This window comes from Papilio polytes, unplaced genomic scaffold (assembly GCF_000836215.1).
Source record: "Papilio polytes unplaced genomic scaffold, Ppol_1.0 DF822067.1, whole genome shotgun sequence".
Lineage (NCBI taxonomy): Eukaryota > Metazoa > Arthropoda > Insecta > Lepidoptera > Papilionidae > Papilio > Papilio polytes.
Genome location: NW_013527137.1, coordinates 2,275,805 through 2,292,211, shown reverse-complemented (window position 1 = coordinate 2,292,211; position 16,407 = coordinate 2,275,805). Strand labels below are relative to the sequence as shown.

Genomic DNA, 16,407 nt, shown 5'->3' with positions numbered 1-16,407 from the left:
GTCAATATAACACAATTTTTAGCCGTATTTACACTTACCATTAAAAAAGCTTATATTACATCACTAAAACAAATATAACCGCTAACTCTATTTATGGTACATTATAAAGTAATACTTCCATTAATACATATTAAAACTAAGTTAACTGTACATAACTAAACTCATACAAAGTTTAGGCCAACAGAGCCACACTGTGTAAACAAAATTATTGTCTAGGCAATGAGAAGCGATCGAGATATTAATGTGGGTTTCCACTAACACACTTGTATTTAAAATATAATAATTCTAATTCAAGTATATAGACAGTGAAATCCTACATTTAACAGGCAGACAGATGTTACTGTAAAGTTGTTATTTTCATCATAAAAATGACTGACAACTTTAAACCCATAGATTTTGACTTTACACTTGTATTGACAGATATTTTCTTTTTTATGAGACGTGTCAACACTCGTGAGCAGTTTTGCCGATGACGTCATAACTTATGGCGTTATTACAGTACAAAGTAGACCATAGACAAAGTAATATTCGATTATCGATATCACTGATAAGCAAAAATGTTTCTGACAATAACTTGCGATAAGCACGTATTTACAGACCTACAAGAATTATATGGATGTTGGTAATTTTGTGAACTCACAATGTCATTTTTCGACTAATGAGGAAGCGGGAACTGCACTGTTGTTTGTCGCTATTCAATTTAGTAAAAAAATAGCATGTAGTTTGGTTTTGTTTTCAACATGAGAGAATTTCAAAAGATGCTGGGAATTTTAGGTTCCCGCTAACAATAAAAACTAGCAGCTTCCGTCAATGTCAAACTGCCATAAGATCCTTGTAGGTCTATATTCCTACATATTTTGTCGATTCTACTAGCGATATTGCTAGTAGAATGGACAAAATGTGTCAAAAGGCATAGAAATGACTATGTGACAAGTACGTAATTTATCGAATGTCATATACAGTTTCAATATTTTTAACTTTTGTATGCGATAGTTATAATCGAATATTACTTTGTGTAAGAGGGCTGAGCAAAAGAGCGCGTCGCGATTCTGGGCGTCATCGGATAACCACGGCTATAGACCGACAAGTTATTTGACCCGGTGGACATAATTGAAACTAAATTGTTAACTCACTAGCGCCCTCTTTTACCATTTTTTGATTATTTAGTACATATTTTCTGACAGAATCGATATCAGTGCTACTCACCGGAACATCCTTGTAACATACAAACGCAATATATCTACCAAAGACATCCGAAAACATGTCAAAAAATCTCTTAAAAACATTGAACACTTCATAAATCGCAAATTATTGTAAAATTGTAAATGGAACACAATCGCCTAAACTGATTATTTATATTTAGATATTAAATACATATGCAATTCTTATTATATAAAAACTAACATTTCGATGTATGAATCAAGATTTCGCTAAAAATACAAGAAAGAAAGAATTCTATGAACCTAGATGAGTGAAAATCTGTTAATTTCATATAATAATAAGAATTACATAAGTATTTAAAAATATCAAATGATTTACAAAACTTATTTCTATAGATTTTCTATCGGTTTTATGGCGATGGTATATTACAGTATAATCAGGCACTTTTTTCATGGAAGTCAGTTTTATTAATTTTGGAGTTTTATTTTTTCCGTTGTGTGATTTTTTTTTTTATCTTAAAACCATTACTCGCTCAGTCTTCCTTTCCTTATTTACATGGACAATCTAAATTACCAACTTTCTCAATCACAAATATTCATTTAATTTATTATTAATAAATTACTTCAAATTATTATTTATCTACGTTCAAGACGAATGTTTATGTAATTTTCAAATAATCCTTTTAATATTCAATTGACTTTAAATAAATTAACGTCACTTTATCATTGTTATAAATCAGTTTTATTACAGAAAAAAAAACTTTGTGCATTTTATTGTTCAAATTGAATTTTCTGATGAAATTTTTTTTCTGATTAAGTTAATGTACAAAATTACAAATAAAAAATATTTTAATTAAGGACGAATGGTTGGATATCACAAACCTCCGTTCAAAAATTGACATTCCCTCGTTTTAACACTTTTAAATCAACAAAAATAATTAACGAGGGCACAATTTACCTATTGGTAATTCTGTAGATTGTACAACATTACTCTTTGCAGAAGAATTTTATTTGGAATTCATGAACCCAATCATAGATATGCTATTTTCTATTTCCAAGCGAAATAGCACAAAAATGCTGATTTACGACTTATTGGAATTATTGGATGGCCAGAAATATAAAATCCTTTGACATAACACGAAAAATTACAGAACTGGTAACAAAGAAGTCTATTGAATCTCCTTCAAGCTAAGGATTTTATATTCTCGGTTAGTCTATAGTTATTGTGATGTTACTTACGAATACTGAAACGAATCAAACTTCAATAAACGCCGCTTTATAAAATCAAAATTTCAATGAGATTTGCATTATAAGACGGTGTTTTTAAATGTTTCAGTATTCGATCGTTTACATTTCTCAAAAGCAAACACTAACAGTTTGTATACACTTAGGTCTGTTTCTTCAAAACTTGAACACTAATGATCCTGAACACGACACAAACCAGGCATGTAGCTTAAATGTCTGACGGTGCTATATAGCATTTTCCCCCTCAATAAAAAGTCTGTCGGTGTATCGGTCTGTAGGTCTGTAGGTTTGTCGTTCTGTAGGTCTGTCCGTCTGTCGATCTGTAAGTCTGTCGGTCTGTCGGTCTGTAGGTCTGTCGGTGTGTGTGTGTGTGCTAGTGCGCGGCGTGCGCGCTGTGCTGCGCCTTCTTCTTGCGCTGCGCCAGCATGTCGTAGAAGGGGTTGTGGCTGATGGAGCGCCGCAAGCACTCTATCCACTCGTCGCGCTCCTCCGCCGTCGCCGCTGACATTCTGCAAATCAATTATTTGTTTTTTTTGGCAATTTTACGATTTATTTCCTTATTAAAATAAAATTTTTATTTTAAGAAGTATATAAAATTCTTTCTTCCATAACCTATGAAAAGAGATACAAATGTCAAAATTCAAATGCACAAATGATAACGAAAGCCTTTGATACCATGGCACCCTTGCTTCCTTGATGTTGGCAACAACTTATGGTCTCTTTCTTAGAGTTTTTATCCAAAATATTTACCCCCTAAGCTTAATGGCGTGAAAATATATAGCCTAAAGCGTGACTTAAGTGTCAGGCTTTTTATTAAGGAAAGAATTATTCAAAAATATGCTGTAATTGCTGACAACTTAAGCAACAAAGATGAGTGTATTTACGCTTTATTATAATAGATATATTATGTCTCTCGATAGTATTAAAACGTTAATAACAATGTAATTTACCTATAAACGGTGTGTTTTCCTTCAACGACTTTTCCTTCTGAATCAGTTTTGCATGCCTTGATGAGGTCCGCGCCGCCGCTCGCGTACAGCTCCAGGCAGTGCGGCCGCTGCCGGTCGCTGGCGGGCCGCACCTGCACACCACACTCTGTACTGTACTCTGCTGCACCTCACACTCGTCAACCGTACAAATATACTCAACATTGTATTATTTATGATTTAAGCATTTAATATTTATTGTACATTTGGTTTTTTAGCAATGTAGTATTAAGTTTTAATCATTTCTAGTCATTTTTAAGTTAACCTTAGTTGTAATGTAGTAAATTAAACTAGGCTAGAAAAGTGATTAAAGCTGTGATAATAAAATTTTAAGAAACTCTATAAAAAAAAACATATTGAAAAAATTATTACACCCGAACCCCATGTCCTAAGTTAATGTATGTCAGGGGAACGATGAGGGCGGCAAAAAGGCCGCCCCCCCCAAAAAAAACCGTAGAAATATAACACTAAAAGACTAAATAATCATCGTCATCACCAGCTCATTATACGTCCCCACCCAGGGACTCGGAGCCTACCCTAAGTTAGTTTGACTAGGCCACCAATACCAATAGCAATGAAAAAATGTTATTTACTACGTATCGTCTATATGTTTCTTAAATATCTTGACTAATATAGGTTAAATACTGCATAATTTTACAGTGAACTATTCTGTTTTATTTAAGAATTCAAAAACTATGTCATTGACACTGCACTGTAGATTTAATTAATTTCGAGTAACCAAGTTGGTCACCCCTGGTTTACATTGTTCAAACAGACATTTATCAAACATTTTAAATAATTATTTTAGAAATTCCATTCAAGTATATCCATAAATCAAATGAATGAAAGGGGGGTTTGAAAAAATAACAAAATATGATGCAGGTGACTAAAATAAAATGTCACTTTAGTAACAATAGTCGAATTTGTAGAGTAAAATACTCACCGATATATTTTCTAATGGAATGATGCCTCTCGGCTCCTTGTCCGTCGTGTATTCGAAGTAATATAAACAGTTATCATTCAATATGAACCAGCGTCTCTTCCATGATTTGTATCTGGAATTATAACAAATGGTACTTTTAAAATTTTTTATCAATGAAAAATAATAACGAAAATAACTTTTTCCTCTTTCTATCATTTATTTTAATTACACTTTTTGACCTTAAGCCATTTTATTACATTCAATAAGTTATACATTTTTATTTTATACTAGCTTTCGCCGGCGTCTCCGTCGGCGTGAAATTAAAAATATGTGTTCTTTCATACTATACTCTACACCTATACTAAATTTCATGAAGTTTAGGCTACAAACTAACAAACATCCATCCAACCAAACTTTCGCATTTATATTAGTAAGATTAGCATACCTTCCTCCTTGCTTCCAGAGCCATCCCTCTTTGTCCGGATTGAAGAAAGTATGCATCAGATCATTGCCGTCGTCCTCGGGTATTTTGAAGGGCTCCGTTTTTATAGACTCGTATAATGACTGTAACACACAACAAGCAAACTTCAATACGACTTGTCACCAGCTCTGTAACTCGCAGTATGCCATATTTACTGTTATCATTACAGTGATAAGAAACAACGTCTATCATCTTTGTTTACATTATGCTGGTTTCACACGAAGACAGAACAGTGACGCGCAGTACTGTCATGTTTAAACGCACATTTACCGTTAAAGAGTTAAGTTGTGTCTTCATTAATATTGCCTTCTTCTATTTGTACTGATCTATACTATTACTCTACGTCACTTTTCGGTCGTCGTGTGAAAGAAGCATTATATCGAAGTTCGCAAAGAGGTCAATGTTGTCAATAACACGATTCATAATCACGTTTTAACGGTTCAGTTGCTACGAATAATAGATGAATTTATTATTAGATGTGTTTATTCAGTAGGTTGAATTGAAAACATAACAATGGTTTTTGTAAACTTGTATAGTAGGCTGTAAGAGCGGGCGCACTTTGACTTAACAATCGTACGAATGTTGTGCGATTCGAATTCAACTGTTTAGTTGCACAACTAAAAATCGAGTAGTGTAACCTCCATATAAGCTCATCGGAATCAAAGCGCGACTAAACAGTTGTGCGATAGTTTCTCTAAACATCAATCCTAAAAAAAGTCACCAACAATAATGAAAGTAAAATTTGAATACCCGATTTAAATAATGAATTTTCTGTATGGTTTTTAATAGTGACGTCATTGACAAATACGTCACTGTGTACGCAGTACTGGGGTACGCACGTATCCTGTGACTCATGTTCCCTTTGTGACATACATATGCTAACATTATATACATACAAATGGCGCTGATATGTTTGTGCGGAATGTTCACACGTGCCCACACATGACTATCACATCGCAAAGTCCACAACACAATCACATGCAATATTTTTATATTCATAAAACTGATAATGAAATGGGAAAACCATTATTGCTTTTTTACATAGTAGCGTTTGCCCTCGATTTAAAAATCAAAAGTAAATAGCCTATGTGTTTTTCCAGATTATCTTCTACATCTATGCCAAATTTCATCGAGATCCGTTCAGTCGTTTAGACTACAAACTGTAACAAACATCCATCCACCTAAACTTTCGCATTTACCTATAACATTAGTAAGATTTGATATTACAATTAAGAATTGTGTTATTTTAACTGCAACTACTGGGTCCATAAATTTATTAACGACTTAAAAAAATTACCAAACATCAGAAGTGCTAAATTAAATCCTATGCCTGTATTAATATAGTGGGGAGTGAATTTAATTCTCTAACTATACTAACCAAGAGCAATTCATGAGGTAAGTCTCCGCCATTGTTGATACCACGGTTCATGGCTACAAACTGTTCAGGCGCCGGCTTGTCTTTCACACTGGGGTTGTGAAGCGACGTGTTCAGCATGATGATGGCGAAACTCAGCACATAACATGTATCAGCGTTCGTGAAGATGTCCGGGTTCAATTGGCAGTAGCGCTGCGCGAAGCACTCCATCATTCTGTCGATCTTCTGAGCTTCGCCCGGCAATCGAAAACTCCAGAGGAATTGTCTGTAAACAACATGTACATTTATGAAACTAACTTGCGATGGAAATGAACAACAATCACGTCGTTTTTTATTTAAATAGCTTCTTATATCTTGACAACGAAAACTCAATAACATAGTATTTTAAAAGAAACAAATAGTACATTTAGTACAGATAGTACAGTAGGGTTTGCTCTGATTACAATTTTTGATATCGATTCGATAATCTGTGACGTCACCGAATCACTATCGAATGTGACTCATGTTCTTGATAACGAATATATTCGTCTCTTACGGCTTCTGATTCATTTGTCACTGATTAAATTTCCGTCATTCAATTTTAAACATACCGAATATTGTGCTTAAATGAACATCGCTATCTCTTTTTCTACGTGTTTTATTACATTGTTTAATAAGAACATAAAGTCAACAAAGGCCACTTATTATCGCAAACAGGATACGCCTTTTGTGTACATTTTCGTGACTAAACAGGAAAAAACCTTAAACATATTGAATGTTAATGACCTATCTGTTATCAATGTTAGTTAAATGACGTAGGTATTTTTGGTTGTCAAAGCATAAGTAAACTTAACCTCACGGTTACTACGCAGTTTAAAAAAACCTTCGGGTGAGTTTTTCTACATTTTCCCGTATCTCACGCCTAAGTACCGTCGGGTTTTTACCCAAACTTTAAAATTATAAACCTAACCGTCCTACGCAACAAAACAGGACATAAAATGAGGTCACTTTTCTAGATATGGGTAGGAAATACCGATTGCATGCAAATTAAAAAAAAAACATTACCCATATTGGTTTTCAATGCTTTTTTAAAAAAAGTTTTCTAAATGAGAACATAACATACTGCGATAAATAAATGAAAGTGTGAACAAAAAGCGTACATAAACGGTGACAGGTTGTTCATTATACAAATAGCAGAAACATCCCCTATAGCGACCCTGCACGACAATTAACAGTCGCTTTTGTTATTAAAACACTGCATACAATGGATAATATTTCATCACAAACTGTAATTAAAATAACTGCATAGTATCGAGATACATTATTCTTCACCGGAAAATAGGAAACCGCTATTATTACGAAATTCTTTAGACGCAAATAAATACTGTCTCCAAACTAAAACATCTCTAAAGCCAAACAATCTACATGAAACAAATGTGCGTAGGAATATCTAATTTGAATTGGAATCTCCAAATGTCTTCATATTATAGAAATCTCAGTTGTGTTTCCCACTTACGTAATTCTTTATTCATCTATCCGATACAAGCAAAAATTATTGAGTAAAATGTTATTCCAAAATAAACATAAACATGTGTTCAAATAGTATTCATTATCGACAAGATACAACTCACTGTATAAACAAATAATTTGTTAAACAGTAATACCATTTCGTAATCTAAAATAAATACGATCTCGAATTCTCGGAATAGCGGTACAGAACGGCGAAAAATAAACAGTTATTGTAGCGAGAACAATACTGATAAAAAATTATTAACTAGAACAAAATGTAAATCTTTTTACTTTTTGTACTGAGATTCGAGAAAAGCAAGGAGTTCTCAATTATCTAGAGCTTGTAATATTAATGCGAAATTACCTTAACGCTTGTACTAATATTAAATCCGTAAAGTCGTGTAATTCGACGAAGGCTCGAAGGACGGCTTCATTGAACTCTGACCGCTCGCCCAAGTAGTCGCCGATAGCCGTCTTGCTGAGGCCTTCGCCTTTGTGAAGAAATTGCGCCACATCCTCTGGTGTCCTTTGCAGCAATCCGTTCTCGTAGAGGTATTCTATGCCTGAAACGAAAAATGTTAAAATCAAATTGTGTCATCTATAATCTGTTATTGTAGAAATAATTATTACACTGGTATTTTCTTACAATTTAACAATTACATCCTTAACTAAGTAGGTTCATTTCTTTGTAAACAGGGAGTGAATTCAAAAACAATCTAAGACCGCGTAATCGATACGCATGTTTTTTTCTTTGGGCGGTTGTTTACTCGGTATAATGCGTGAAAAGTAGACGATATTACAGAACAATGGAGGGAAAGAAATGGAATGGAACATAATTTTCTACAACACTGAAAACCACAAACGTTGTAATGACAAGTGTTCGTAGATTATTATTTCTTGCCTACCTGGTAAATAACCAACATTACCAACTAATAGAATTATTCATAATACTGCGCAATAAGTGATTTTTCAGTTTAATATTATAAAACACATTTTTTAAACCTAGAAGTTTAAATTATAATAAATCAATACTAGTTCAACTCATCTATCAGTCCCGGGAGCCTACAGACATAGCTATAAATACTAGTACTGGTAAAAGCCGTTGGAAAATTTTAGCTGCTAAGCACAGAAATTTACTGCAAAAAGGGATAAACAGGCGCTTTGATGTCGAGGATGGTCGTAAATTACGCTCGGGGTGACGTCATTTAGTTCCAAACGTTCCCCAGCAGAGGGGGCGGAATGCGTAGGCCGTTAGGCGATCCGAGCTTTTATCGATGAAGCCTCCATTTGATACCTAACTTCAGTACCCTTAGATTGCTGTCTCTAGAATGATTAATGTTGTATAAGAACTAAGTCGTTTCTAGATAATGATTCTAGTCACAGCGCCACAAGAAACGTCATTTAACTGCAACTAATGCAGGAAAGATAAGATGGCGACTTTGCATTAAGTTTTTTTGTATGTCTACGATGTTTGAGCGTGCTAAATTGTAGATAGCATAATGACAAATTGCCGTGAATGATGAAAAAGAAAGCCAAGGGTGTGGGGGCGCGCAAACGACACGAGGTAAGAGTAACGAGAGAGCTTGTTAGCCCTCCAACGCTACGAAGTTTTACATAACTATAAACAATCCTTGTATTTGCATCAACATCTGCCACAAACATTTTATTACATATGTGCCCATGTATGATTCACCTTATGTGCATTTAATATTTTACAGATGAATACGACATCTATAAATATTGAGGGGTAAAACGCATCACATTCAAGCATATACGGCTCGTCATGAAATAAAATTTGAATTATGCATGAGAACATATACCAGTATCTTGGTATTATGCAATACAGCCAGGACGTTAGTGGGATGCTATATTACAAATGCCTGTGGAGCTAGGAATCGGGAAGTGTATGAATAATTATGCTAAAATTGCGATTGAAATTGGGTCTGTGTAACTATTTAACTTGCACATTTGTTGTATATCATCATTCAGAAAACCGAATACTAAACAGCAAAAAAAACCTTCATCGAGGTCAAATTTGAAAAAAGAATCCGTTATTCCTCATGGAAGTCAATACAAAAACACGTTAAAAGCCGCATACAACTTCGCTGACGAGAAGGAAAAGGCAGTAAAAGGTTTTGTTAAGCTCACTAGTGACATGCCTTTAAAGAGAGATACATGTTAACAATTAATCATCAGCGAGTGTTACGTAAACTACATTGTCCGCAAAACCAGGACGACTCTATTGTCCGTTGAGGCGTTGTTTGTAACGGGAGCGCAGCCAGCGAAGCGAGCTTGCAAGAGTTTTCAAAGGAAATGTACCTTTCCTCGACTTGTTCTCTGTTAATTGACTTCCTGCTGTCAAACACGACCTAATTAGATGATATCTAGAGACTTTTGGATTGCACCGGTAATTAAAAAAAAGCGGTTCAGATTTTGTACTCATGAAGAATAATAATGCATGGATGTAGAATTAAGAAGTTGGGTTAGTGCATTCTTATAATCTTAAAACAAAAATAGTCATACTGTTTTATTTTTCTTTGGAAAAACCGCAACACAACAGTGTTTCCTGGTTGTTTATTATTCGTAGCATATTTACACATTCTTAACTGATGTCAGGAGGTATATCGAGTTATTGCTGCGTAAATAAAATACCTCTGCGACTGACCGGTTTATGAGATGACATCGGTATACGTAATTAGTTACAGAGCAGTGATCACAGATAGGAGATATCGCATCTAATGTATTACATTAATGTTTTACAATGTGAAACAGCCTGTATAAAAAAGACATATTAAAAATTCATGACGTATTGTATTAGAGACAATTGTAAACAAGTCCATTTATTTATTAGTCGTATGTTTTTAACACAGAATTAATTATGACACTGCGAACTTGTGTTCCATTACTTAATCTAATTCGTAAATATACGCGAAGACTACATTAAAAACTACGAGAAAAACTTGATTACGGACGATAGATGTTTTAGCTAAAGAGAACGTGGAGGTGAATAACCTTGTTGATAACAATATTGATATTTGCGATTTTAATCTTAGGGAAACAGACGTCATCGAAGTGATGTGCTATTCGCATTTTTCAGGCAATTTATCAACGTTCTAAAAAATTTAGCAAAGCAAATATTGATAACCTTGATCTCTATAATTTTGTCTATTTCAAAAGGCGAATATGTCCAGTATTCGCATAGAATTAATGATTATGTTGAACTTTGATGAAAACAAGTCTCAGCACCTACATTTCCAGCACAAGGACGGCATTTTACAACATGCATTCTGCGTACCTGACCCACATTCGTCTTTTAGAATCTTACATTAGCTGAGTTAAAAGACCTAAAGTGATGTTTCTCACAACTGCGGTCATTTATACATAGTTTTATCGCAATTTTTTAAGATTAATTTTTATTCGTAATTCAATAAATCCTTTGTAAAGCTGTGTGGTTAGTTGAAACATTAAGCCTGGAAATATAGGCTCAGTGTGGTCAGAATCAAAAATGTTATAAAGTATGATAGGATTTTGTCCTAAACTTCCACTATACAAGGGGTGTTCAACCTTGCGGAAAAATAATTACAGCTCAAATGAGCTGATTGTTATCTATTTGAGCACCTTTTATGATGGCATTAAATCCACTAATTAGATGAGGGAACATTGTCTGAGCATCGTGGTTAATTATCAGTCATATAATATGATTAGCCTCACAGGTGTGACTTGGAAGCCGGGCATTTGACATGTTTAGCTTAATCGTTAGGAGGCTTCTCCGATCTAGCTGAAAATTACGGTATCAACTGATAAGATTACATTTTTATTAATTAAAATAGAAAAACATGAGGTGCCTGTAATGACACAAATTAATTAGTGACACAAACTGGATGTTAAACAACGACGTCACGAAGACTGTTTAAAAGAATAAATTAGCCTAATTTGTAGATTAACTAGCTTTCGCCCGCCATTCCGTCTGCGTGGAATAAAAAAAACAAACTTTGTAGTCTATGTGTTCTTCCAGACTAACCTTTACATCTATGCCAAATTTCATCGAAATCCGTTCAGCCGTTTAGGCTACAAATTCTAACAAACATCCATCCATCAATCTAAGCTTTCGCATTTATAATATTAGTATGATAGTATGAAGTATGATTTACCCTGTAATTCGATAAATAAAATATGAGTATGTCAAAGATAATTCTTTGACATACTCACTGTTCTTTTTAATAAAAGCAATATGTATTAGTCGAGATGACAAAATAAGTGAATTATATTCATGACATTTAGATAATCCAGTCAGTTCAGTAACATCTGTTGGCTGCCTCGTCGAGCGTGGGAATGGCGCACCTGTCTACAAATGCTACGATGACGAGTTAGCTACGTATGGCATCACATACATCAACGAGTTTATAATTGACCAACTACAACTTATATTTCTAAGGAAAAAGATGGAAAGTAGATAGAGGTGTCATTTGAAAGTATTAGAACTTTACTAGTGTGGATAATCGATCAAGAATGTCTTTAAGGTTGTGATATTCCACGTCGTTAATGAGAAAAGTATTTAGTTCTTTCATAGTAATTCTATCCGTTTTAAAATATTTTTACAATCTAAACTATTAGTTAAAAGTTCATTAATTAAAAATTATAAGTCACAGTCTTAAGAGCTATTAATGCATTTAAATTGTAATAAAGATGCCTTCTAAATGTTCGAGAGATAAAACTTATCGACAAGTATTACCCGTGTAGGCCGAGTTCATCTGCTCTTTGTTATGATACATAAAACGTGGGTCGACTTAAAAGATCATTACTTCAAATGAATATTACCCAATAATTGTTAGTACTATTGAAATTAAAACATAATGTGTTACTCTTAGGGTTAAGGATGTTAGGAAGTCTGAACATCAAGATATATTTACTATGGACTCTTTTCTCACTTATTAGATAAAACTTAGAGAATGAATAAATGATAGCATATAAACATAAAATAATTGACAATTGAAAAACAATGAAAAACGATTTACCTTTCTTGGGGTCCATATTGAATTTTTTCCTGCCTATGCTCATCTGTTTGGCTTTGCTATTCTGTTTGCACTCCTCCTGGCCGTCGAGAGCCTCCAGCTCCGCCACAACTTCGCCCAGCTCATCTTTGAGTTGCTGCAGAAGATAAAACCAATTAACATTTTGTTTCCACGTCGCTAAACAAGGCAAAAAAATAGGATACATTTGAAAGTACACCTTTTCAATGTTTCTACCTATATATCCTAACTTCAAAAAATTACAGTAGGGAACCCCAAAAACTTAACAGCTGAGCACCAACAATGTCAATTTATCTTAACCTTTTTTTGTCAATAAAATTTATTTCAGTATTTTATATCAGACTAGGTTTTTCTCGAGACTTCGTCCACGTGGATTTAAAAAAACAAAAGTGAGTAGCCTATATGTTCTTCCAGACTTTCCTCTACATCTATAACAAATTTCATCGAAATCTGTTAAGCCGTTTAAGCTCAAAATAAGAAACATCCATCCCTCCATCCATCAAATGTAAGTATGAGAGTATAATTAAAAATATATTTATAAAGTAGACGTTGTGTCTGAATCATTTAATGAATAAATAACAGATAGAGCTAAAATTAATAAAAACTGCAGTCTCAGTTTCAGGCCATTTAACAAGAACTCTTCATTACAGAATGTAGGTCACAACTTAAGTTAATAAGAGTAATGAAATGAACAAGTTGTTTACATCATACAATTTTAGCGCCAACATAATAAATTATAAATCTGTTTCCGGTCAAACTGTTCTAATTAATTAAAATTGGTAAATATGTTATGCTTACGATGTAACAAACAAGAAAATTTCCCCATTTACGGTAGTGAAAGGTTGTTTTGATTTCACTTTGCTATTCTTTCATAATATTTTTCATTTAATTACTATATACGCTGTCATTTGCAAATTATTGTCACCTGTACAAACCAGTATACAATGTGACAATAATTTAGAAACTAGCCTGTGGTTAGCAAGCTCCTGTGATAGATACAAATTGCAGCGAGCATTGCGCCGCGCGTGCACCGCACCAGCGGCAAGGTGAACCACAAAGCCGTGCTTGCAATTAGAATGCCTAACATTATTTACTTTCGCACAACTGCTGTACCGGATTAGCCATATAAAGTGTATAGTTTTCGGTATAAACAATACATTTGTTTAAGAGAAATGTGCTACAACGAAATGGATTGTAACCTTAAGAAATTAAAGATATAGGAATGGGTATTAGTAAACTTTGCACACAATAATATGATAGTTATTATTTTTGAGATTAAACACCTATATACTTATAAATAATGTAGTTACATACAAGTGTTAAAATCATGTATGTTAGCATAACTCTGTTAACTGTGTCATTTTTATCTAGATAAAATTAGCAGTAACTTATGGATCATAGTTCAATGTCCTTTTAGAGTTGACATTGTTAGTATATGTTTTTTTTATCAGGATTACATTCCTAGAATTTTTCAGTCGTAGCATTTCATACAACATAAAAACACAGAGCAATGTTAAAAATTATATGTTGAAAATACTTTACGCATATGGTGGAACTAGTTTTGTCAGTCATGATGATTCATATCACATTCCCCTTCATTTCAATTAAAGACCACTAAACTGTCTACAGTGTACTAATCGTTAAAACAACAAAGACCAATTATGAAATATTACTTGGAAGGAAAATAACTATTAATTTTAACATAAATGTATATTTATAAATATTTTATGGACATAAATATGTTTATTTGCTGCGAAATTGGTATGTGATAAACCTCATAAGTTACAAATATACTTGTATTCTTGATATCAGAGAATTTAAACACAAAGAGCTATTACCTGTATTTACGTCAGTTAGAAAAAAGTATAGTAAAAGCTTCTAGAATAAAATAAAATAGACAATCAATGTTAAAATAGACGAAATTCCACGGAACGCCGGCCACGACAAATAAAAACTAGCTTGTACGAGTAACGAGTAGTGCAAATAAAAAGACATACTGCTTGGTCAAGCGTCGCCCGCCCGTCGTGCGCTCCCATACTATCTGTATCTTTATTTATATCACTTTTTACAGGGGACAGACTAACAATCTAAATACTTCAGCTGCACTATAATACTATATAGTTGACAATCTTAAATGCTATATGAAGCAATAAATTTGTTACCGATGCGAATGATTTGCAATGGATTGAAAATATAACCTAAGTTCTTCCGAAATGTTACTCAAATGTGGGGGAATAATAGTGCTACAAACATACTTGTTTTAGATATTATACGTAGTTTTAATATTAAAAATAGATATGAAATTACATTTATATTGTATCCCCAATTATCCAAATAAAGTGTTCACCTGTCTAACCTCGCGTTGATTAGTCTTAGAGACAGGTGTATTTAAATGTCAATTATTAGAATTACTATTACCAAGAATCATGTTTAACGTTGAATAAAATTATAATTTACATGTATAATGAAAACGTAAATGATATTACAGTAATAGAATATAACGCCAACCTGTTATCATTTAATTTGAAAACACACCTTTAAACGGTTTAATTAGGTTGTACATACATTGCAGACTACGGCATAGCCTAGCTTAGCCACCACCTTGGGTTTAATTTGATGCATGCTCTACAATATTTATATCAGAATTTAATTCGTACATTAAAACTTACTTGATATATTACGTAATGGATGTTACACAAAATACAACAAGTTTTGATAGACAAAGTTCCCGCATGATTTGGGGACATTACCGAAATCAGGATCGCTCTACAGGAAGTATGACTTTAAAAAATATTGTACGATAAAATGACTCATTGTCAGTCATACGATAAGGCATTTGAAATAAATCAAACAAGCTCACAATGTACCGAGCGTTCCACCGCTACGCTCTGGCTGCGTCGCAATGTTGCTAGTTTTACACGAGGGCAACACAGTGAGGCAGAACAGTAGGATAGATCAGTACCATAATGACGTTAATTTTAACGCTCAAACAATAGCAGTACTGCACTACCCTACTGTTCAACCAAATATTCGGCCCCTGTGTGAAACTAGCATAACATAATTTGCGGTCGGCAACCCACTCCCTCGGGACACGTGGGTCCTACTCGTCTAGACGATAAAATAATACTAAAAACCCTACCGCTTTATACCAATAGAAATCTGAATATAATACAACATCGTGGTTAGGGAAAGACATAAAACGGTCCACTTTGTTATAAAATGTTAGTCGTCATTTTAACAGTCTATAATTAGAAATACGTAAGACTAAAATAATATATTTTTTATTTCCTGGCATGTTTGAGTTTCTATATCTTACAAAAAATATTATTGTTGCAACTGGAACAAAAGTTTCACGAATCAAAAACAGTTTTTATTTAAAAACCTTAAAATGTTAAAAAATACTCATAATTTTTGTGTACTATATTTTTAAAAACGTTCCTATTATGAATACGCATTAAATTTCTATTCATTATTGCAGGAAAGCTAAAAGCTTGCACAGGAAAATGTATTTTGGATATTGTATTCGTTAATAGAAGAGAATTTTTAATTAAATCATGAATTCTTAATACCCAAAGCAGTATCTACCATATAAATATTAGATATAGATTCTAAAGCCTATTGCTTTCCGAAGGTTGACAATAACTTGAACATTCGCACTCTAGTATTGCCTATCTGCATTCGTTGAGGCCTATAAGAGCTGTGTTTTTATTAACCCCCCGT

At 33.6% G+C, this 16,407-nt stretch overlaps 1 protein-coding gene across 5 annotated transcripts in view; it reads right to left on the bottom strand.

The window, feature by feature from the left end:
• Nucleotides 1–435: 435 nt before the first annotated feature.
• The window catches only part of LOC106107192 (GTP exchange factor for ARFs 1), a 38,100-nt gene continuing 22,128 nt past the window's right edge, over nt 436–16,407 (bottom strand). For all 5 annotated transcript variants that reach the window (XM_013287931.1, XM_013287928.1, XM_013287927.1 and 2 more), the window contains 7 exons: nt 12,673–12,805; nt 8,022–8,220; nt 6,173–6,434; nt 4,759–4,877; nt 4,335–4,446; nt 3,356–3,486; nt 436–2,914 (listed from right to left, as the gene is read on the bottom strand). In XM_013287931.1, coding sequence (XP_013143385.1) covers nt 2,779–2,914; nt 3,356–3,486; nt 4,335–4,446; nt 4,759–4,877; nt 6,173–6,434; nt 8,022–8,220; nt 12,673–12,805 — 1,092 coding nt within the window. In that variant the 3' untranslated portion in view covers nt 436–2,778. The remainder of the gene's footprint in view (nt 2,915–3,355; nt 3,487–4,334; nt 4,447–4,758; nt 4,878–6,172; nt 6,435–8,021; nt 8,221–12,672; nt 12,806–16,407) is intronic.